We start from the raw sequence: 24744 nt of genomic DNA on the forward strand, positions 1-24744 counted from the left end.
CTAACTAACTGCTTCTTCCTTCTCGGCTCAAGACCGAACTGGTTGCTTCTTCCTTCTCGGCTCAAGACCGAACTCCCTTCTCGGCTCAAGACCGAACTCACTTCTCGGCTCAAGAACCGAACTCCCTTCTCGGCTAGTTCCAGCTCAAAGCCGAGCTTCCTTCTCGGCTAGTTCCAGCTCAAAGCCGAGCTTCCTTCTCGGCTAGTTCTTCCAACTGAAATGAGCACTCCATTATTACAAATGGGAAATTGCAATTTAATACCCAAACTATTTGATATGATTAAAATAGTTTAGGTATTAACTTAGGGGAATTCCACATAATAGGGGAATTAATTTTACTATTGAATGATTGATTGATTGGAACAATAGGCAACATTGCATTCCCCCTTAAAAAGCAACTCTTTGTGGAGTACAAAATTATGATAAGAGCATCTACGATAGCCACGTTTGCAGCTTGAGGGATGGAGCGACCGCGATGCTAGGGGGTTGGGGGAGCAGCGTGCCGTGGCTAAGGCACCTGCGTGTCGAGCGAGTGGACTTTTTTTATACTTTTTAAAATTTATGTGGATATTTCAATTTTATAATACCTTTTTTATTTGTTTTTCTAATTATATACGTTGATCATTTGATATGTTTTCAATATTTAATATCATACTATCTCGTCACATATGTAACACCGTCATAGTTCATCAATGACCTAGCAGTATTGATTATGACTCTCGAGTCTTTGCAATGTACTGGAGAAGTGCACAATGACTTTTCAACAACTTGCATACACAACATGGTGGGTCGAATGCCTCAGATGATTTTGTCGTGAGGTCATCAAAGCCTTTCGTGATACACATTTGAGAAGACCGACGTTGCTGGCTGCCCAAAGATTTGCACCATGACTAACTAAATAGCTAAAAGAGTTACTTTAAATTTTAATTTGCAGGCTAATTAAAAAAAGAAAACAAACTACTGTAGTAATACTAGTACGACTTTTTAAGGGCATCTCCAATGGCGGCGAGCGGGCCGGCTAGCCGATTTCCGGTGCTCGCCGAACCATTGGAACCGGCGAGCACCATTTCAGCGAAAAAATCGGCTAGCGCTGGCCGATTCGCGAGCGCTCGCCGGTCCGCTCGCCGCCATTGCAGGCTCAGGACCGGCGAGCGTTCGGCGAGCGAATTTTTTTTTAAATGCTACGAGGTGCTGAACGACTCCGAGAAGTTCCGGGCAGGTGTCGACGCTAGCTGGCCGAAGAAGCAATGACTGAACTATACCGGTGATTACAGCGGCAGCAGCGGCGGTTCCCACGACCTCCCCGAGGATGCGGAGGAGCTCTCGTCCCCGCCATCGTTCGCTCGCTGAACTCGCCCGGTTGGTCAAAGGCGGGGGCAACGGGAGGCGGGGGGGGGGGGTCCCAGGAGGTACAGTCGGCATCCCCCCTTGGCCAGTCGACAGAGGATCTTAAATTCTTCGCGCGTCAACAAATGCGCGCTCAGATGGCCAAGACGTTAGCCGAATGGCGGACGGCGACGGACCCCAAGGAGAAGAGTTTTCTTCACGCAATGCTCGTGAGCATGCGTGACGATTTGAAGACCGGGGGGGCACCGGGCCGGTGGATACGGAGGCGGCGGCGACGGTGACGGTGGCGAGGGGGGCGACGGAAACGAGGAGTGAGGCGAAGGTCGTGTTTTTTTTAAATAATGTATTTTTTTAATGTAATTTTTTTTAAATTAATGTATTTTTTATTGTACTTTTTAAATATAAATAATATTATTGAATTTTCCCGTATCTGTGTCGTACATTTAATTTCGTATTTTGTGTGATTGTCAATTATTTGTTTTATATAATTAGGGGTGATGTGGCTAGGCTATTACTGAGCTATTTGCTTGTCTTGATGATGTGACAGGAGGATTTTTAGTGCTGATGATGTGGCAGGAGGAATTTGTAGCTGAGCTATTGCTATGCGAAAGCAACTGGAGATGCCCTAAGGTTGATCCTTGCCCTAATTGATGGATTATTATACTAGGTGGACGTCAGCAATATTTCTTATAATTTTGGGTATTTTATTAATTAGGAATAATTAGTTCTTTATGACGAGGATTAGTGTCCTAGATTAAGAGCAGTAAATCAACTTTTTATTAGCTTTAGAGTGGAGACGGAATAGAAAGAGTCACGACAAACCAATTACATCGAGGTTATGTGACTGCCTGTCTGTCTAACTAGGCAAACACCTCGATTTATTATGCTAATTATGTTAAAAGTTTTGATTTATTTATAGATCCCACTATTAAATTTATAGTACTTGAAAAGGCCATTATTATGCATTATTAACCGACCCTTCAACCCCCAAAGAGTTGCATTCTTTCATTTTTTTTATAGCAATTCTACGACATATTACATATATATGCTCATTTTCCGGTAATTAACTCATGGTAGTAAATTAATCAATTAATACTAGAATGATTGAAAACTTAAGTTATACGGAGTAGAAAAGGAAAAAAGGATACCGAATCATGTATTAAAGCTAAAATTTTTAATTCATATTGTTAGATCATTGATAACATAATGATAATGATTTAAGGAGGATTGCACATGCGTACGCGAATCAAATCCGACTTGGAAATGTGTGGTTATTATTGGAAATTCGACCTAATTAAAAATGGACTTACATTTAGAAAACTATGAATTAAAAGTAATTTTAACTTAAGTAAAAATGAATTAATAATTGTCCAGAGCCTTTGTCCTAGCGGCAAGGAGCGAAATGTAGTTGGATTTTGTCGGCGGTGATAAAAATACAACAACTATATAAGTTCGTGATATTATATGCCAAATTTAAAGTTCGTGTGAAAAAATAAATTTTTAAAAAGTTTCATGATATTAGATGCTAATACCCAATTAAATTTAGAGAGTATATTAAGTATTAATGCGAACAACGTTTATAACCTATCCAACCAAAGATATTGGAAATAAAGTTAGACCAATCAAGTCATGGGGCTTCTAAATAATTGTTATTGCTAAGTGGTGAAAGGCGCAGTTTACTCTTTAAAATAGCTCGTGATAAAGCAACAATTTGAAGGGCATGATTATGGGAAATTGGTCCCATGCTTTAGAGTTGAAATTGATAATAAAATATGTGGGCCTATACTTTGTTTATATTTGTAAGTTTTTGGTGAGGCGAAGAGTGGATAATTGTGTCACATCATTTTTGAAAAATAAAAAGAAAAAGGAAAACAGAAATAGAAAAGGTAAAATCACTCTAATAATTTTGACAAGAATATAGTGCTATACACAGTTAATTGTATAATTGTGTAATGAATTAAGAGTAGTTGGACGACCATAAAAAAAATTACAAGAGAATGAAAGTAAAAGACTCATTAGATTGATCAGAACTCTACACACACACACACACACACATCAACATTGTGTGTAAGGATTTGTTAAAAAAAGTTAGAAGAGAATGAAAGTAAAAGACTCATCAGATTTATTCAAACTTAATTACTTGAACAAAATTAAAGAGTCATACAATGGCATAGAATAAAATTAATTAAGCTTGAAATCATTACTAGTTACTACTCAATGAGTTAATCTCTACTTAGCCATGTGATATTACTATTAAGTGCATAATTAATAACCCTCACTCTGTCAAGAACATTAAAGTGAAATATATATGTGGGGTATAACATATAGATAATAGGTTGGCTGAAACTTTTATGGAAAAAAAAAAGGCAAGAAGCATATTTAAAAACTACAATGTGGAGTACTTAACTTTGGAGATTAAATAAAATGTGCCTTCTATTATAAGCATGAACATAACCACTAATTTCGAAGCAAGTTGCATAAATTGGTTTGTTGATAATTGATCCTCAATATTTTTGTACTAAGTGATGATGACGAATAAGATGACGTTTTATGTCACATTTATAAATATTGATACCTATTTTAGACTTTTATCCTCGGAACTTATATTATGTCACTTACTAGATTTTGCTTTTGGTTTGCTTTTCTTATTTTAAGAAACCAAAATCAAATCGATCGGTAGAACTAGTGCACCAAAGAATTATAGTGTATATTTTTTTGTTTTATTATTGTCTTTATATATCATATGACACCACTATGGACGGTGGTCCTATTGAGAAGGAAATTGATTTTTGTTCTATTAAGCAAATTATTCTATTATTATATTGAAAAAAACTTGGCAGCTCATTTCATATACTACTACATTAGTCCGCTAAAATAATCTTAGTAGTGGACGTTACGAAATTTTGGGGATTAGATCGTTTAATAAAAATAGTCTCTATCTATTTATGGTAAACTTTTTTATTTAACGAAGTGAGACTCATTTTTCACTAATAATATTTCAACTACATTTTCTTTCTATTTTTATCTTACTTGACAAATTTTGTATTAAAACTCTTGTCATTTACTGCAAAGACTATATTTTGTCTATAGGGATAGTAATTCTTTTTTTTTAATACTAATTTTAGTTTAGACATATTGAAGGTGAAAACTAGAATTTTGGAATTATTGGACACTAATTGTGCCTTTTTTATATCAAAATTTATTGGTGAAAACTAGGGGTGAGCAAAAAAAACCGGAAACCGAATATCCGAACCGAACCAAACCGAAAATTTGAAATTCGGTTCGGTTTTTTCGGTTTTTCGGTTCGGTTCGGTTTTAAAAATAAAAAAAAAATCGGTTTTTGGTTCGGTTCGGTTCGGGCGAAGAAAAAAACCGAAAAAACCGAAAAACCGAATTATATATATATTCTATTAATTTAATATATTATATTATATATAATATATATATTCTTTTAATATATTCTACTATATAATATATATTATATGTATTATTAATTTTATATTATATATAAATATTCTATTAGTATATATAAAATAAAATAAAATACACATATATAAATATATATTCATATTATATTTATTTTTTTCAGGTTTTTCGGTTTTTTTTCGGGTTTTTCGGTTTTGTTCGGGTTTTTCGGTTTTTTAAGTTCAGTTTTCGGTTTTTCGGTTTCGGTTTTTCGGGTTCGGTTTGGATTTTGAACTAAATTCGGTTTTTCGGTTTTGGTTCAGTTTTGGCAAAAAACCGAACCGAAACCCGAATGCATACCCCTAGTGAAAACAATCAATGATTAGCAAGTTAATTGGTAATGAGGGTTTCCACATGTTGCATATGTCAAAAGCTAACTCAATGAAACTAAACACCATTTAAATTTCACTCCAACATAATTGAAACATATGCCAAAACCAGGATTCTATGATATTCAAAACACCCAATCTTGTCACATCCCTACATTTCATTTTCCATTCACCATTTTTTCTCCCACTTGGAAAATTCAAATACAGCAAACTATGAACAAGAAAACACAAAGGGTGCTTCAACTAACATTCTTGATCACATTCTAATGCCCAAAATCCGACCATGAAAGCAACGTTTCGATTTAGTAGGAACAAAATTTGTATCATCCTGTCCCCTTCAACATTTGACTGCACTTGAAAAAACGGTGAAGAAACCAAAACCAACTGCATACAACATGTGTTACAATATTATTCATTGATAGATAATGAATGTGCACCAAGGCGTGCTACTTCTACCGCGTTCATCAAGGGTCGTATGGAGCAAACACGACCACGGAGTTGTGCCCACCGAAGCCAAATGAGTTAGATATGGCTGCAAAAGATTCAAATTATTGATCATGTCACATAACATTATTTCAGTATGGTCCAGTTCTGGACCACTTGATTGACATAATAGCTAGAAAGATAAGATGGCATACCAACGTTAACTTGGTGTCGTTTCTTCACATTGGGGACCGTGTCGATCGTGACATCACCTTCCAAGTCCTGCACATATGATCAAGCATCAAGAAATGCAATAACTTTTAGTAGTATTTCATAACAAATAAAAGCATTTATTGTTCTTCACATTTTGGTTGAGCGTTGGATGTAACCAGCCAGTGTTGATTGCTTTAATCGTCGCAATTGCTTCTAGTCCACCAGCAGCTCCAAGGCCATGCCCGGTCATCGACTAATCATGTAAGTTATAGTAAAATCTTAGCAAGTTGGAATCTTGATTCAATATATGTTGATCAAGACTGCATTTTTATTTACCTTGGTACCATTCATCTTTATCTCTGATGTATCTTTGAACACCTTCTTGATTGCATTAACCTCAGCTAAATCTCCAGCAAGTGTTGATGTTGCATGAGCATTGATATAGTTTACCTAATTAATGCATCACAAAAAATTAAGCACCTAATGTTGAAAAAAATAGGCCTCATCAAAAGCCAACCTCTTCGGGGGACACTCCTGCATCCTCCAAACTCTTGGCTATGCAGGTCGAGACTCCGAGCCCATCTGCACGAGGATCGGTCATGTGATGAGCGTCACAGGTGACGGCACCTCCCAAGTACTCAGCAATGATGTTGGCCCCCCGTTTCAACGCATGCTCCAAGCTCTCCATAACCAGCACACCGGCACCTTCACCAATGACAAAACCATCCCGGTTCTTGTCCCATGGCCTGGAGGCCTTCTGAGGGTCGGCGTTTCTCTGAGACAAGGCTCTGCAGGCTATGAAACCTCCCACTCCAGTAGGAGTGACCGCAGCCTCTGTGCCCCCGGCCACCATGATATCAGCATCACCTCTTCTGATATGGTTTGCTGCAGAGAAAAAACAGTAGTTTGCCGTTGCACAAGCAGTTGAGATCGAGTAGTTTGGTCCCATTAGGCCAGTGTCGATAGCCAACAATGCAGACCCCATGTTCGTGATCGAATAGGGAATGAAGAATGGTGTTATTTTCTTGTATCCCTTCTGCACCAAGGCCTCCACTCCACTGCTGAAAGCTGTGATGCCTCCCATCCCCGAGCCCACCAGCACACCTATACGCTTCTTGTCCATCTGCAACTCATAACAAATATACTCAGGAACCGGTCTTCAAATAGGCTGTTGTAAGATCATTCATTGAAAATGCTTACAGTGTCAAGAACTGGTTTGGAAAGGGAAGCATCATCAAGGGCTCTTTTTCCAGCAACCAAGCAGTATCTCCAGCAGTCATCCAGACGGCGATCGTTCTTGCCATCAATGTAGCCCGTGGAACAGAAATCGCGTATCTGCCCTGCAAACCTCACAGAGTATTCTGAAGCATCAAATCTGTCCATGGGAGTGATGCCACTTACTCCATCAAGGAGCTTGTCGTAGAATATGTCGATATCACTGCCAAAAACCGAAACAAGCCCCATTCCAGTTATCACAACCCTCTTTTTAGGATCTGTTTCCCTCTTTGGAGCTGAAACTGCTGGACCACCCATTGCCTTGATTGTTTTGCTTCTCACTGATCACCCCATACAAAGTGTGTCACACAATAAGGATATCACCACTAAGGTTAGAATTACTAACAAAGTGACTTAGATGAGAAACTAGAAATGAAAACAACACCACACTATAGCATGAAATTTTCACAATGATCAATTTCCAAAGTAAATAATTTCCCTTTTGATCAATTTGAATCAGCCAAACACGTTGAGATGAGCCCAAAAGTGAAGTTGTGATATCTTGCTTCTATACACACAAAAAATTAGGAATGATGGAATTGAAATGTACCAGAAGTGGAGATGAATCCTTTAGCCTCAAATTGCTTAGCTTCAACCGCTTTAAGGCCGTTGTAATGAAACAATGAGGCCCCATTTCTTGGTGATGTTTCTTTGCTCTTGTTAAAGAGCAAACCAGAGGAAGATGATGCAAAAGCAATGGTAGCCATTCTTTGACACGTGTTTCTCTCAACAAAGTTATGAATTCTGAATTATATAAGCAAGGCATTGGAAAAAGATAGAGGGTTGAGAAACAAGAAAACAAGAAGAGGTTGATGGAATTAACAAAGAAGGGTTTTATGTTGAAATTGAGAATATCTGAATTGAAGGGTCCGCCGCTGAAACAGCTACCAACAAACACGAATTGAAATTAGCGAAAAAAATATGTCGATGAACGCAAAGTTTGAATTTTTGCAACCAAAAGGTATCCATGCATTCAGCAAATCGATAAATATATACTTCTCGAACAAGAAAATAGAGCATTTGCTGGAGATGCATAAGCAGATAGCTCCAAAATAGACGAAGGAATCGAGCGCCGCCGCAGCTCGGCATGAGAAGGCGGCGCTATCGAAAATTCGGAGACGAAATAATGCCAAATTGTCAAAATCCTTCCCCTACAAAATTTAAGTTTTCCATTTGGCATAAGACACTACGTAAAATATGAATATTCCATTTCCTTCCTCTCCTAATTAAATTTAAGTTTTTCATTTTGAATAGATAACTTCAAAAAATATACTCCCTCTATCCCTTATAATTTGCCATCATTTACTCGTCATGAGTTTTAAGTAATATAATAGAAAGTGGGTTGAAAAAGTTAGTAGCATATGAGTCATATTTTTATATTAGTTTTATAATAAAATGTGAGTGTGAATGAGTTAATTGAATATGAAACCCACGACCAAAAGTGATAAAAGTGAAAGGTGATAAATTTTTAAACGGACGAAAATGAAAATAAGTACTACAAATTTTCAGGAACGGGAGGAATAAATATAATAAAAGTATCATTAGACATGGATTACATCATTACAGTGTTATTGACTGCAGATCAAGAGCTCACCGGTACGAATCCGGTTGCGGCCTTATATACTCCCTCCGTCCCATTAAATATGCAACATTTGGGAATCGGCACGAGTTTTTATGTAGTATTGTTTTGTGAGTAAATGAAGAGAGAATAAAGTAAGAGAGATGAAAAAGTAGAGATAGAGAAGTTTCTATTTTACGAAATATTTTATTTTAATGGGACAATCTAAAAAGGAAAACGTTTCATCTTTAATGGGGCAGAGGAAGTATAATTTACTCTATTTAATTTTAGGTGTAACTTTTAAATCAATTAGATAAATAAGAAAAATAAATGAAAAAGTAGCTGGCCTCACTCATGGCCCATTTGTATAAAAAAGTGGAAGTAGTTTCACTAATATATTTTAATCACCACCCAATTAAAAAAAACACTATATACCAGTATAACATACTCCATTAAAATTCATAAAAATTACATTAATTAAAATTCATAAAAGTTTAAATTTAAAATCCTAAATTACTTCCTGAATAATTTGTTCTAGAGTAAAACAATCATCTCTTCATGCAGCTTTTGATTTTCCTCAGACATCGACGACGTATCATCAGCGAGCATCGTGGACAAATACTTCACGTCGAGAGCGTGTGCGAAGCATCCCAATTGGTCAGCGTACTTATCTACAGAAGAGTAGGGAGGGATTTCAATGCTTGGACTTGCCGCTTTAGTCCCCATGGGAGGGCTTTCAGTGATCGGGGACAAGGCGAAGTTGAGATTTTCCTCCAACACGTCGGGTCGCACCGGGAGCAAAATGACTTATAATATGCACGAATAATTCCACTAGTAGTAGCACCTAAAGACGGAGATCAAAACATGTTGGTTTGGAATGAACGAAACGAGTAGTTCACCTCGACTCCATCATCTTGATGGTCTTCTCTATATCAGGTACATTCTTCTTGAAGGAGGCCCACTCATCAGCCGTCAACCTTATCCCTGCACACATTTCAGAAATCAACAAGAAGCAGTTATAGTTTCTCGAGGCCAATCAGACAACATTATACATCTCGTCCTGACGGACCAGCGAAATTCAGAGAAAAGCTGGTTCAGAGTGCATTCAAATTACCCAGTCTCGTGGCAATGCCAATTGCCAACAATTGATCTTCCAGCCAATTGTGCGTTTGATTTTAGTGTTAATGGAGATAAACATTAACAACCAAAAACCAAACTGTCAGCTCAGAGGGACTGCGTCCATCCCAAAGCCTAAACGAACTAAACAACACGTCCTAGCTTCATCAGCATGTAACATGACATGATATTCTAAAATTTATAGATCCCTCTAAGTCTGTATTCTTGAATTAGCTTCACTCCATTCAATATCTTACACATACAGCTGAATGGAAAAAATATAACAACTATACTTGCAACGGTTTAGGATTTACTTCATATATATGCATATTTGGATATTTAGTCAACTAGAAGTTACACTCCCCATCTAAACTAAACCTACTCGTTCAAGTCCATAAATATGGGTGAGCGAGGACAAAGTAATTCAAACCGAATAAAGAATGTACGTGCACAGATTAAGACGAACAAAGTAAGTACAGAGCTATTCACATAAGCTCTCAGAAGTAGAATAATTTACCTTCGGCCGTTGGAAGCTCTTTTCCATCTCGCTTGTCATGCTCCGTAATCGATACCAGAGTCTCCCCTTCAAATTTAGATAGTGTCACTCTTCTCTGGTCAGATAACTACACAGATAAGAAACAAACAGGATATCAGAACATAATGTGTTATATTGTAAGAGGTGATTCTAGGAATCAACTCCTTTTAATAGGGGCACATACAAATGTCAGCATCTAAGAAGTCGTGAATGAAAAGATGGCAGCAATTCATTGTAAAATGGCTGAACACTGAATCATCCATCAGAAAAACAGTTTCAGATTCTAGAATATGAATTTTTGCCCCTAAACCCTTATTACTTACCCTCTTAAATCTCCAATCACTGTGAATTAGCAATAAACCCTAAACCTAGTTATCGAAAGCAAACCATATAAAATTGAAGATCACCTGCAAACGTAATAGAGCACAAAAATCTCTCAACTCAAAAATGAATACCGAATTACTTTAGCAATAAGTGTGTGTGCAATTGAAATGGAAACTCACGCGGCAAATAATTAGTCCGCCCTCATCATCGTACTCTTTTTTGCCTTTCTTTCTACCGCCGTCTTCCTGCTGCTCCTCGGCTTCGGCTTCTTCCTCATCCTCTTCCGTTTCGGTTTCTTCCTCATCCTCTTCGGTTTCTGTTTCTTCCTCTGTCGCATCCTCTTCCTCTTCGGCTTCGGCTTCTTCCTTGGCTTTAGCCAGGTGTGCTCCTGCCCACTTTACTAAGTACTGCTGCATCACCAATGCGACCTCCCCTATCACCTCCCGTATGGCTTTATCCTCCTCCGCGGATGAATCGGATGAATTCCCGTCCGATTGATCGTTAGCCGCTGCATCGACTCCGTGAGGGTCCATAAATTAAAGCAAATTTTACTGATTTGGAAGAAAAATGGAAGAATTTGGATGAGAACTCAACTTCAACGGAATACACAATTGCAGCTGGAGTAATTTTTAGGGGAAAAAGGTTTGAGTATTTACAATTTACAAAAGAAGTGCATCTCAAATTACATTTTGCATTTCTTTGGCCTTTTTAGGAGTAGTATTAAGCTTTTCTTTTGAACACAAAACTTAAAAGAATTAATAGTAGTAGGAGTATTAAAAGGTTTAAATGGTTGGTACAAAAGTAGGGAGATAATAAAGGATGAAAAAGAAGAATAAAATTGGAAAAAAGAAGAATTTCAAAAAGAAATCTACTAACTATCTTATTGGTGAATGGTGACTAATTATTTTGAGATGGCTCGAACACAAATTACTTCAGACAAAGGGAATACTTATTTCTTAAACTAGAGTATTGTTATTGCCATTGGATTCGACAATTTTATACATATTTCGTCCCACATTACTTGGACTCACCTTTTTTTTCCCAACTAAAATGACGCATTAGTTAAACTAGAATCACATTGATACCTATTTTATTCCCATCTCTTACTTTATTGAAGTTATTCTCTCTACTTAATACATAAAATAAAACTGCAACTGCATAAAATCCCGTGCCACTAAAAAAAAATCATCTTCCTTAAAATATAGTACTCCCTCCGTCCCGTGCTACTCGCACGTTTGCTTTTCGGCTCGTCACAAAGTCCTTACACTATTTATAATTTAAGTTAGAATTAATGCATTTAATTAATATGTTAGTTTAAGTTAAAAGCTCTTTTATTAAGTGATGTCTCATTACACCTAAAATTCTTTTTTAATTACACAAAAAAATCAATCCCAAATTTACGGCATAAAATGAAAAGTGCGAGTAGCATGGGACGGAGGGAGTATATTCTATTGCTTTTTCTTACTACATACAACTATATTATACTGCCCTTTATTAAATGTAAAGGAGAATTAGCAATTTGATGCATACTCTGAGATGGTAAGAGAGTTCTTTCAATACAAGAATCGAAAGAGTATGACTACTAACTAAAAAATCAACCTAAATAAGAAGAAAAACAAACTTCTCTGTGCATGTATTTTTGCCATAAAATTTGCCAAGGAAACTAAGGCACCAAGAATTAAAAGAGGGGATTTGATAAAAAGCAAGCAAATAAAATTTCCCCAATACATCTTTCTTTCAACTATGATGAATCTGTTTCATTATCATCAACATGGATTGATTCTTATCGTCTACCATCTACCTCCTTTACACGTGCACAAGTTGTTGCCCATGCCCACCTCCTCCGTGCATCAGCAACGCCGAGCAGTGATGGTGCACCATGTACCATCTCCCATCATGCAACTCATATATATTTGTCACATGGAACGGACCAGCTCCAATGTCAAGATAAGCTTTCATAGTCACCCAAGCCATACTTGGCATTACACGAACCCTAACATCTTGTATCCGGAAATCAGCCACATTCTCCCAGTTAAATGCTAGCTGCCAGCTCCCCATCACTGCATTATAACTAGAGACAGAGTCAACCAACGTGTTAAGCTCATGTATGCTGAATTTGTACAAAGGATTTAACATGATGGCAAAGCTATAGGCAAATGAAATGCAAATATCATGTTCCATAGATATCATAACAAATGAGTAGAGCCCAAAACTAAAAGACTCCAAGTATATACCTGATGTACCAAACACATGTCTATGTTAGATGCAGAGAAGACTTCAGAAATGAAGTCTTGAAATGGAAAACTAAAGGTTTGGGGACCCAAAGATATCAAGTCAGTTATGAGTGAGTAAGCTGATAAAGATTTTGGCATGCTTTTTTATTGCACAATCTAATGACAGAAACTGAAGAGCCTCATTTCAATATCAACCCTTACTAAAACAAATGATTAGAAGATAGCATAAATTGAATAACTATGCAGAAAGCGGCATACCCACTAAATGACTCCCCAGTTGCATGAAAACACTTGACGTAATCAGCATGAAGCCAAAACTGACGCATAGCTTGAAGCAATCTTTCCCTGATAATCCTAAAAAATTCAGTATTTACAGTAACGACAGCTCTTGTAGCAGCGTAATATGCTTTCCACCCATTAGGTGGGGTTACATTGTCTTGCTCCAAAGTGAAATCCTATTAGAAAAAAAAGGAGGAATTATAAAGCAACATAGCAAAATAGGCTAATTTAAACATGAAATGAATAATTGTAGTATTATACAATTTCACTTGAAAAATGCATAGGCAGAAAAGGAAATTTGTGGAAGAGAACACTAAGCAAACCATGGTACAATCTGCATGGCATGGGAGGAAGTAGAATTTTTTTACCATATGGGGAGAATAAGTATAGCGGAGGAGGATTATTTATGTATGAATGAGAAATGACCTTAAAACTTAGAACTAGTTGGAGAAAAGAAAAATGACAAAATATAATATAAAGAATTGATAACACCTTCAAGCAAAAAACAAACAACACTCACCTAATTATAAGATCACATTTATGCAATGTCCTTAACTATATGAACAAGCATCCCAATGAACATATAAGGCAACAACCTATTGTTAGCAATTTTTAACCATAACTCCATAAAATTGTGATAAACAACAAATAGCACAAAATGTGGAACTCAACCAGTGAATTTTCCAAATCAATTATGATTTAGAACAAGTTGCTGATGACAATATTAATTGGCGACTCCACTCTCTCAGCTACAACATTCAATATGACAATAAGCTTTACTTTCTCTTTTAAATTGGTGACAAGTGAATGCACCAATATTGACAGTGAAAGCAGGGATGTTTGTATGTGCTGGCGAGAGACAGAGAGGGGGTGTACTAGACTATAGAATTGGTCTTTGGCAAGGGATATACATTTTTCTATTTCCCAGATAATGCAAGAAATATGAACAAACCCTCTGGTCTCCACCAGGAAAAGCAACATAAGCTCGTAAAAAACTACAAGAAGTAAGTATAGCTATTTTAGAATGATATTTTACTACCCCCTCCATCCCACCATAAGCGATTCACTTTCCTTTGCTTAAGTCCATTAGAAATTCTAAACTACGGAGTACAACAATAGCATATATAAACAATAGCATATGTAACTGCTAACTGCTTGAGATGGAAAACAAAAATTGAAGAAAGAAAAGCTTAAGAAACAATGATTTATACAGATCACACACAGAGGGGGGAAGCAAGTGAAAGAGTAACCGACACAGTTGTACATCTCAGACATTTCACAAAATTAGTTTTCCATTTTAAATAAAGTAAAAAATGAAAAGAAATAACATAGTTTGTTCATCTATCATAACTAAATGCCATTAATCCCAATGAAACAGTTGAATACCAAAATGCAGAGCTATGCACAAGTATCGTGATCCAAAGCCCATATGATTTCTAACACATCATTGAATTTATTGGCTTCCTAAGCAGCCAATAACCTACCACTGCTTTCAATCATTTCCCCATGCGCCAAAGCCTTTTTGCTTTAAAGCACTTTAAGCTCCTATAACATCAATGAACAGTCAAATCTTGCATTCTGACTTCTTGTCGTCCCCTTTGTTTCCATTCCAACAATTAAACCAGGTAGCCCTCAACTTAAACAACAAGGAGCAATTCACAAATCAAAACATAAGAAAATAAATCGAACCTTATGGTAGAGCGCCTTCCACGCATTGTCATCATTGGCAGCTCTCCGCATGAGTGAATTCGTCATGGAGAGGCGGCAGAGGCTCGGATAATCCAAGTAACTCAAGGCATGCGTGGTGATCTCCGGCACCAGTTGCTCCATCATCGACGCCCCCGACTGTCTCTCCCCCGCCTTCTCCCCGCCATTCTCACTCACACCTCCAATCACCCGCGCAGTCATTTCCCCGCCACCGATTTCCCTCTCCTCACTCGGACTAGCGCAATTGGAACGACCCAGCCCTAACCTCACTCTCTGGAAAATCACAGCGCTCGCGAGAACCAAACAGAAAATAGTTGCTACTAGGGCTATCAAAAACGACGAATAATCGGCCGCGAAAACCGAAAAATCCATTCATACACCATGAAATTGAAGTGACATCGATTGACGAAATTCTCGCAATTCATGAAAGGGGCAAGTGCAAAAACAACCCAATTTGTTAAAACCCTAACTATTTTTACCTTGTATTCAAGAAGACAAAAATATGGGTTTGCATGTAATTTCCTTTTCAGGAAGGGTAAGCGCCTTTTTCTTTTCCCTCTTTTCGAGCTTGGCACTTTGTATTGAAAACCCTAATAAATTGTATATTTGGAGAGAGAAAGAGAGGGGTTGGGACTTAGGAGGGAGAAAGTATTGGTCGCTTTGCAACTGAATCCATTTTTGAGGTGTGTCGAAGGGTGGGGTAGGACTACGCAAATACGACACCAATTCTGGGGTATTTTCGTAACATCACAAAATAACACACAATCTGTGTGAAACATATTTTACTCTTATTTATAATTTTTTTTTATTTTTAATAGATCTATTGTTACTAATGAGTGATTAAATTTAGTTATGAAAATCTTTACGCCATTAATAATATACTAGTATTTGTCATTTTCGTCTGATTGTGAATAACTAAATCTTTATACCATTAATAATATACTAGCATTTGTCATTTTCGTCTGATTGTGAATTAACTGTCTCACCCACACTTTATTATAAAACTATTATATGAAAGTAGGATATATCTTCCACTAACTTTTTCCAGTTAATTTCCATAACATTTTTTAAAACCTTAGCTGAGTCAAATCAAGCCAATTAATAGCAAACAGAGGGAGTATTGTTTTTCATGACAATATCATTTGCATATTCAGCATCAAACATGCTTAAAAAAGTATACAACAAAAACTATGAGTAACACTACTCAAATACCAAAACCACATCAAATAGACAAATACTATCAATCCCAAATTCAACATTACACATTACATGAGCAGAAACTCAAATGCAATCCATAATTATATATTAAGCCATTACTCAAAAGAATAAAGAAATGGAGAGATCAACAATGAGGAAACTAACCGTAGAATAGAGGAATAAGCATAGTCATACTACAGAACATGACAACTAAAATCCAACCTCCATTCGACTGGCCAGCCGCTGGGGCGCGAAACTGCTTCGTTAGCCTCTCAAGAATCATCTTGAGTGCGAAGCAAAAGCCCACTGTCAAAATGACTAGCCCTTTGCTCTCCAAACTCTCTTGATCTTGCATCACCTTCTCAACCTCCAATCTGCACAACATATTCAATTCAAAGTGGTGGAAACATGGTTTTGTAGAGCAAAATACACACACACAAAAAACCTCAGCATGTTGTTTTGATTGACCAAGATTTCCATTTGTATCGAGACGAGGGTTCTCCACGACTCCAGCTCGAGGATTCCTTTTTCCTGAACAAAACAAAGAGTGTGTTAAGTGAATAAACAAAGCACATTGGAGTGTACATGTATGTGTAAATACCATAATCTCCTTCCACTCCAAGAGGCCTTTCATCTCCAGTTTTGTCTTCTCCAGAAGAGCAGAGAACTTATTTAGCTCCTTGTCGAGCTCAGGCAGATAATCCACCCTTCTCCTGTTAAGTTCTTTGATGTAGTCCTCCAGCACCGATAGGTTAGACTCGAGTGATCTGACCTTCTGCAACAGGACCTTAAGGGCAGCATCCGCGTGCACTCTGCTATGAGGGAGCTGCCTAGCCTTGTGCAGAAGATCAGCCGAGCCGCTTCCAGAAACCGGTTTCTTCAGAATATCGACAATGAGATGTTGCCCCTCGTCAGGCTCCACAACAGTATGAGCAGCATCACCGGTTGCAGAGGCGTTGGAGCTCTGTTCTGGTACTGCCGAAGGCAGTGCAGTCAAATTGGGATTCGACACTCCATTAGCAGAAGAGTCGGGAATGATAAAATCCTCAAGCATTTGTTCAATAGCATCAACTCCAAAAACCTCTACCACACTCAGTGTGCAGTAGAAATCAGAGCCATAATGACTAAACAAGTTAACTTTCAAATACCGAACCCATTTTGGCACAGGCAGCTTGAAACACTGAACATGCTTAGAGTTTGCAGCAACGAATGACCCCAACGTGTCCCACTCCTCTGTCGGGTAATCCAGGCTCCCATACAGCTCTATATCCTTGAAATTGGATGAGTGGTGCTCAAAATTTGCTATATTTACAGCATCAACCAGAGTCTCATCAGCAAGCTCAATGATGAAATACTTTCCCCCGACCGAGCAGGGGTTCCTCAGATACTTGTCGTCGTCCTTATCCAGTATGTTGCTGGCTCCCTTCGCCTCCTTGTTATGAGCAACCACTTTCGCCCCCTTTATAGCCGAGGCGTAGTTGTAGGGTGTCCCATCGGGCTCAAGGCGGTGGGTGATGTTGACAAGCTGGCGAGGCGAACCAACCTTTCCTTTGGAGGAGATGTACTTGAACTCATCGAGATTCGGGTAGGTCAAGTGAATCCTCCCATTCTGTGCTTCTGCTGGCTCGATTTTCCCTACCTCTTGGTGTGGTTCGAGTTGACAGGTGAAGGAATCATAACCAAGCACAATGGACAAGAGCTCTTCTAGCTCACTAGCCCCACTGATCAAATCTTCCACATTTGGATGAACCGGGAAATCCTCAACAATCACAGACACATCTTGCTCCATCACCACTCCATTCTCATATCCAGTTTCTGAAAAATGAACACTATTGTTACGCAACTTCTCATCGAGACACATGCCCCCACACGCAAGCAAATCACCTGAAAATTATCCCATCTCAGCCACCAAACATTGCATAATTTACAACTTGCAATTGCCAAAAATTAACCACCTTTTAACTAATTCCCCAAATATTAGACTTGCCCTAATCAACAAAATTCCTTCATACAGGACTTTCCTCAGTCAATTTCAACGCAATAATAAAAAAATCAATCCTTGGACAAATTACGATTATAAAAAAGGGATACCTTCATTTCCGCGAGTGATGCCAAATTTAGCATGCAATAAGACAACGCCACACCAGAAGGAGAAGAAGAGAGGGATGGAGAGGTCGTAGAAGCTTCTCTTGGCGGTTTTTCTGTCGCAATCAAGTTTGTGAGCCCTATTTCTGGAGGATTTGTGGTTGGGTTTCGTCGGATCAACGTTGCGAGGTTTCTTCATCTCTCATTGTCTAAAGCTCGCAAATCACAATCGGCAAAGTTCTTCAATAAGGATGCGATAATCGAGACTGCAATTTCTATGGCGACGGAAATTTGTTGAATTTTTTTTTTTGATTTTGGATTGAATTAGTTAGTTAATTTAGTTAATGAGGTTAGGTTGTGGGACCCTATTAGTAGCGGAAACTTCCACGTGCGCATCTGTTTCAAATCATATCTTCATTTTTGGATTATATTGTCACATAAATAAGACAATTTGAGATGTCACATTTTTTTCCGATTTATTTAAAAAAAATTCAAAACTGTAATTCTCTCTAATTTCTCATAAAAATAAATACTATTTCCGATACCATCCACTCCATAAAAATAATCCACTGTATTTTTTATAAAATAATTTCTCTACCCATTTTTTATTAATAATATTTGAATTATTTATGTTTTATATCTTACCTATATTACCAATTTTGCATTAAACTCATGTTATCTAAAAATATCTATTTTATAGGACAGACATAATATTTTTTTAAGGAAAGATGAAAAATATTGGTGGATCGAACGGATTCGAGTACTATTTAAAATAAATAAACTACCCGAATTTGGCATATTAAAAAATTGTATAATTTTTATTTATTCATAAATACCCCTAGTTAGTTGTATCTTGTATGCTTCAACTAATTAAAATGTGGTGAGATCAATTGTGGTATAACACGCTCATTACAAAAATATAGGCGTTTCCCTAGTTGTTAAAGAAAAAAACATTACCATCTCTAGCTCTCCTACGACTAAAAACCTGTTGAGAAAAAACTAAAATAATCACAAGCCATGCACTATTTTGATGCTATCAATAATTAAATCAAACCAACTGTATAAAATAATCAAACATAAAACTAAAATAAGAATGTAATATTAATTTTAGATGGGCAGTTGAATAATAATAGTAGATATTGTCAAGAATAAAATAATTACATATTTTCTAAAATAATAGTATTTGAATAAGGAAAACAGTAAAAATATAATTTATCGGAATAATTGGAATAAACTATCAGAATAACAAAATCACCGGTAATCACCATGCAAATTTCTAACCATCGTGCGAATATCACGTCACCATTTCACAAACACCAACAACGGAATTGGTGACGGGATGGTCTAAAATTGGCAATGGGTTTTACTGATGGAATAACCCGTCAAAACGACAGTTTGTAATTTTACCGACGACATAACATGTCTATAAAATTATTTAGCATCAACCAAATTACCAACATCCGTAATCAGTTGATATTTCGTCAGTAATACTGTTCACTGACGGATTTTTGATAATTGGTGATAGATTTGTCCATCATCTGCGACTTCTTTGTTGTGAATTGTGAAGGTAAATATGACAAATCTACAAAGCCAATAACATAAGTAAAATACCTTATAAGTATATAAAAGCAATAGTCATTTACTTTTATTAAGGTAAAATATTTTATTTGATAAATTTTACTTTATCTAACTTTTTTTATAAATGGTATACAATATGAAATACTGCAATATAAATTTTAAACAAATATTTTTGAAAAGTCATTTTACGTTACTAGCTTTTTCAAAAGATGAAATGGTAAGAAGTAAGAACACATCAAAACCAGACTACTTTAGCAACAAAGTTAAAAAAAAACTTCAGTAATAGTTACTGGCGAAGCTCTTTTTCACTACGCAGTCTTTAATTTTAAATTTATTTGCCTATAAAAAAAATATAACTTTATATTCATAAATGATGGAGTACTTAAGCAATTGAATTCTTTTCTTACATTATAACGAATAAAACTTGTATTTATTCATAAATGATGGAGATCTATGTATTCATCTTTAAAAACATAATGAAACTTTGCTGAAATGGAAGTACGGAGTAATATTTTTTACACTTAAAGAATAACACTTTTTTCCAACCGAAAATAAGAGTATTATGACTTTTTTATGTAGATGCCAATTTGTATAAAATTTAATTAGATTTTTAAAAAATTTAAATGACTGTTTTCAAAAGCAATGAATTAAATGTGACTCTATGGAAACAAAAAAGTTAAATATGAGTTTAATTTTATTTTGATAAAGTATAACTTAACACTTTTTATACGTGAATGAGACTTATAACACAAATTTCCTTCCTCAATATGATTTGCCAAAAAAAACTAATGAAATATCAATAGGGAGATGTTGAAATGACAACGCAATCAAATATGTATTTAATTTGTAGTATATCTCTTTTATCCGATGAACATATTTTCTGAGTCGTTGTTAACGATTTATGATATTTTCTGGCAGCAACATCAGCGTACAATAATTATCATTAAATCGAGGGCTTAAGAGCATCTCCATCTATGCTCTTGCCAAAGAGCATGGAAGTGGGTCCGGACTCATTTTTATTCATTTTTTACTCTCTGCTCTTTGGCAAGAACACAACACCCATATCCATGTTCTTCCGCAAGGACATGCTCAAGGGTCCCACCATTCTATTATTCAATTTAAATAAAAAAATGTTTTCACAATATTAAAATGCATTAAAAATACCCGAAATACTATTACAAATTACTAAAAAATAAAAAATTACATAATTAAAGTCCTAAAAATTAAAAATTACATAATTAAAGTCCTAAACGACGGACAATGTGTTGACAATACGCATAAACAACCGGTTGTGTCTCTACGTGATTGAAAGTATTCAACACGGGCGGACAATGTGTTGACAATACGCATAAACAACCGTTTTGACATGCGAAAACGGCCCCGAAAGTGATCTTCCGGAAACCGCTGCTGGTCGAAAAAATAGTCGTCAACGAGCCTTTCGTGGGCTCCCTCCCGGTCACGAGGGATTAGCGGCGATTTAATCTAGTTGGCCGAGGACGAGGGGCGGGGGTAGCGGCGACGACATAGGCTTCATAGGCGGCACGATATTGATCATAGTATTCTTGTTCTTCGCGCTTTGCTTCTGCAATGATATCGTTGAAATCCATTTTTGAATTTAGAGAGGGTTTGAGTGAGAGAGAAAGATGTAGATGAGTTGTATGAAAAAATATGAATGAGAGATAATTTGATGTGAAAAATGGATGATGAATGTGTGTATTTATAAGTGCTTTTGGGATTAAATTCTTTTAAAAAAATAAAAAATAATAAAAAAACATAAAACCACTATATTTTTTAGAATCCGAAAATATTTTTTTTTTGGTATTATTTTTTATTTTTTTAAAAATTAGAAAATCCAACGGCTAAGCTGTTGGCGAATAGAAACGCGTCACGTCGTCCTGCTCAGCAGCACAGACGTGCTCGATGCATCGAGCAGCACCGTGCCGTCGGCAAGAGCACAGCGGTGGACAGGGGGGGTCTCGCGCCAGCGGCACTGACGCCGTCCTCCGCATCGAGCACCGATGTGGATGCTCTAATAGTTCCCAACCATGGAATATATATGGGTAGTCATTGATTTAAAATTAAATGATTTTCTTTATAAAAGTTTTTAGATAACTCATTGTAAAAGTTTTTTTTCTAGTATCGCCATATTATCATATATTCATAGAAATTATTAAGATAACAACTCTTCACAACGTACCACCAATCTCGTGCTGTCACGTGGCACATTATCCTGCAATATTGGGGGTGTATCCTGCAATATTTATTAGTAGGCGTTTTAGATAGATTTCTACAGATTGCATGATACTAATAGGTGAATTGCAGTCTAGATTGTTGAGTATTGCATTATAGACATTGAATATTTAATTTACATTATATATATAGACTGATTGCTTTTGTATACACTTATTTTGCATTATAGACAATTATGCAATACTCAACAATCTACACTGCAATCCACCTATTACAATTATAGTATCAGGCAATCTATAAATCCATCTAAAATGCCTACTAACAAATATTGCAGGATACGCCCTAATATTGCAGGATAACATGTCACATAACAGCACGAGGTTGATGGTACATTATCACTTTAAAATTTGTGTCACTCTAACGCACCCCTATATTTACATGTTCATGTTTGCTGAACACTAGATACACTTATTAGAGTTTTTATTCTATGTGAAATATATTGAATTAGGGTTTCTGATACAAATTAAAGACGTTTCTCACAATAAAACCAATTATATATATAATAGACTCAATTAATTATCTACAAATCAAAAACACCAAAAAGCTCGGGGAAGACACATGTCGAAATCTAACAGGTGAAAGACTAAATTACAAACAATATGTATCTATTTAGTTTCTTTATTTCAACACTAAAAAACATACATAAGTCTTGTTAGTTAGATAAAATATAACTTGGTTTCTTTATTTCTGGTGATGAATTTGCCATGGTCCCAAAAACTTAACCACAGGTGCCAAGTATCACGTCGCCTCAATTTGTTTCCCTACAAATTGAAACAAAACATATATAGCATATTCCTTTCATATATATGTATGTATAAGAGCTAGCACAAAAAATAACAAACCTTCACTTCCACGATTTGTGAATATCCTCTCATGGTGAAGAGAATAAGTGGAATATCCCTTGTTAGTGCAGCCATCTGTTACATTATCAAACTTTGATTATTAGTCATTATGTATATAAATAATTTAGCCATGCCCAAATTATAAAAACAAGACATTGCTACGTACTGGTCGAAAATCCGCAACCACTTGAACCGGAACCCATTCATTCTCGTCCATCCTCATTTTCAAAAAATCATCTCTTACAAGATTCTCATCACTGGAGACAACGTTAAGGTAATACTTATATTTTGCTTGCAATAGTAAAATTAAATAAACTAAAAAATAGATATAAAAACGCAAAACATGAAATAATACCTAAAAAAGTATTCAATCTGTTTGAGAATCTTTCCCCTCAATTCGAGGGGGATAGCGGAGGAGGAGATGGAGGCGAATGCGATGTTGTAGTAGGGTTTTGTATAGGTAAAGGCAGCTGTGGCGGCCGAGGAGGGAAAGGTAAACCTAATGGAGGCATCCAATAGGGTGGTTGAGGAACTAGTGGAGCCGGCGGCGGAACAAACGAAGATGGTGGAACCGGTGGCGTGGTAGTGGTGATGGATAGTAGGGAGGGATGAGAAGCGGTCGTAGCCGCGGCAACCCACGTCGATGGTGAAGCCTTGATGATTGAGGATCCATGCTATGCTATTCAAAGTTGTTACAAATATTCGAAAACAAGAGATGCTATGTCATGTTATGTTATGTTATGTTATGTTAGATTGAATTGGAGCTACATATATAGTGTTCGATGATTCCTAATTGGAATCTTAATCCAATTCTAAAAGATATTGGAAACGTGTATTTATATTAAAACGACTACATCTTATCAGAAGTTTAATGATAGATTTAACTAATTAAACTGATTTCATGTATATCGCTTAAATTTATTGATAGATATAATTTTTTTGGTAAGTTACTAAAGAATACGTGAATAGATATCTTACTTTAGTAAGCTAATAGTATTAAAAACTGGTTGAGAAGAAATAGTTGGATAAAATATATTGATTGATAGAGTCGAATAAGGAAGTAATTCAAATAATATTTCTTTTAACCAAATAAAGGAAATATCACAAACATCTTAATTACCAAATTGACAAGTGCGTAAAATTAACGATATATAGATAATTTTCTTGAAGCTCCATGTTAAAATTAATTGTTATTTACCGAATATTATCAGACAACACTTATCAATTATAAAATGAAGACACATTTTTTGTTAAATTGAAGAGGCTTTGAACTATTGGATTACGAATATTAGGATGTACTGTATATTTGAATTCGAATGTTAACATATAGAAATTGCAATTATATTAATATCATATTAGTTGGTAGGCTTAACAAACTCTACATAATTTTTGGGCTAACTCAGATTATCAGCCATTCGTACATAATTTCTGGGCCAGGGCCCATTCTCCCCAAAACTCTGTAGCCCAAAAATAACAGTTTATATGGGCCTACAGTTTCTTGAATTAGAACCCATTAGCTATTTTGTACTGCTTCGTTCTTTCGACGATAAAAGTCTCATTTTGTCATTTTAATCAGCTATCAATAAGACTCTGCTTATCAATAAATGATAATCAGATATTATATTCTTATAACTCGTTTCATTCATATTTTATTAATATTTTCAATTTATACTTATTAATATTCGTGCTAAAAATAGAACTCCAGATGTAGTGTATTATATTTTGAAATGTAATGTATACGTTGTGGGTCGATGAAGAAATTAATGGACTTAAATAATGCTATATATATTTGGTCGCTTAACTAGCTAGCTGATGACATTAATATGGTTATATAAGTCAAAGTCAATATACCTGCATTATGAAATGAAGAGAAAGAGGCATCTACCTAATTAAAGTATTAAAAAGTTGTACTTTGATTGATATGCCATTATCGATTCTTTTGTTTATTCTTGTCTTGTCTATATCCACGATCCAATTGGCCCTAATC

The 24744-nt window shown here is 36.2% G+C and overlaps 4 protein-coding genes across 6 annotated transcripts; all 4 read right to left on the reverse strand.

Moving 5' to 3' along the window:
• Positions 1-5190: 5190 nt before the first annotated feature.
• On the reverse strand, positions 5191-8148 carry LOC121778173 (3-oxoacyl-[acyl-carrier-protein] synthase I, chloroplastic-like). Its single transcript, XM_042175474.1, has 7 exons — positions 7603-8148; positions 6978-7333; positions 6295-6900; positions 6114-6227; positions 5929-6030; positions 5780-5846; positions 5191-5673 (listed from the first exon to the last, which is right to left on the reverse strand). Exons 1-7 carry the CDS (start codon positions 7757-7759, stop codon positions 5606-5608), a joined length of 1470 nt encoding a protein of 489 aa, XP_042031408.1. The 5' UTR covers positions 7760-8148; the 3' UTR covers positions 5191-5605.
• Positions 8149-9042: 894 nt separating this feature from the next.
• On the reverse strand, positions 9043-11420 carry LOC121780311 (RNA polymerase II transcriptional coactivator KELP-like). Its single transcript, XM_042177871.1, has 3 exons — positions 10765-11420; positions 10244-10349; positions 9043-9594 (listed from the first exon to the last, which is right to left on the reverse strand). The coding sequence occupies exons 1-3, from the start codon at positions 11116-11118 to the stop codon at positions 9506-9508; spliced, it is 549 nt and encodes a 182-aa protein (XP_042033805.1). The 5' UTR covers positions 11119-11420; the 3' UTR covers positions 9043-9505.
• Positions 11421-12263: 843 nt separating this feature from the next.
• Positions 12264-16006, reverse strand: LOC121780357 (F-box protein SKIP8-like). 2 transcript variants are annotated; one of them, XM_042177942.1, is made up of 3 exons: positions 14788-15542; positions 13078-13274; positions 12264-12656 (listed from the first exon to the last, which is right to left on the reverse strand). In XM_042177942.1, the coding sequence occupies exons 1-3, from the start codon at positions 15175-15177 to the stop codon at positions 12392-12394; spliced, it is 852 nt and encodes a 283-aa protein (XP_042033876.1). In that variant the 5' UTR covers positions 15178-15542; the 3' UTR covers positions 12264-12391. The 2 variants fall into 2 exon arrangements, with proteins under 2 accessions (XP_042033876.1, XP_042033877.1); XM_042177943.1 differs by having other exon boundaries at positions 12481-12645; positions 14788-16006.
• An 80-nt stretch (positions 16007-16086) lies between these two features.
• Positions 16087-18398, reverse strand: LOC121780356 (SUN domain-containing protein 5-like). Of its 2 annotated transcripts, none has more exons than XM_042177940.1 (4): positions 18094-18398; positions 16604-17817; positions 16448-16533; positions 16087-16376 (listed from the first exon to the last, which is right to left on the reverse strand). In XM_042177940.1, the coding sequence occupies exons 1-4, from the start codon at positions 18284-18286 to the stop codon at positions 16163-16165; spliced, it is 1707 nt and encodes a 568-aa protein (XP_042033874.1). In that variant the 5' UTR covers positions 18287-18398; the 3' UTR covers positions 16087-16162. The 2 variants fall into 2 exon arrangements, with proteins under 2 accessions (XP_042033874.1, XP_042033873.1); XM_042177939.1 differs by having other exon boundaries at positions 16604-17886.
• Between the last annotated feature and the right edge of the window lie 6346 nt (positions 18399-24744).

The sequence above is a fragment of the Salvia splendens genome, chromosome 19, assembly GCF_004379255.2.
Source record: "Salvia splendens isolate huo1 chromosome 19, SspV2, whole genome shotgun sequence".
Lineage (NCBI taxonomy): Eukaryota > Viridiplantae > Streptophyta > Magnoliopsida > Lamiales > Lamiaceae > Salvia > Salvia splendens.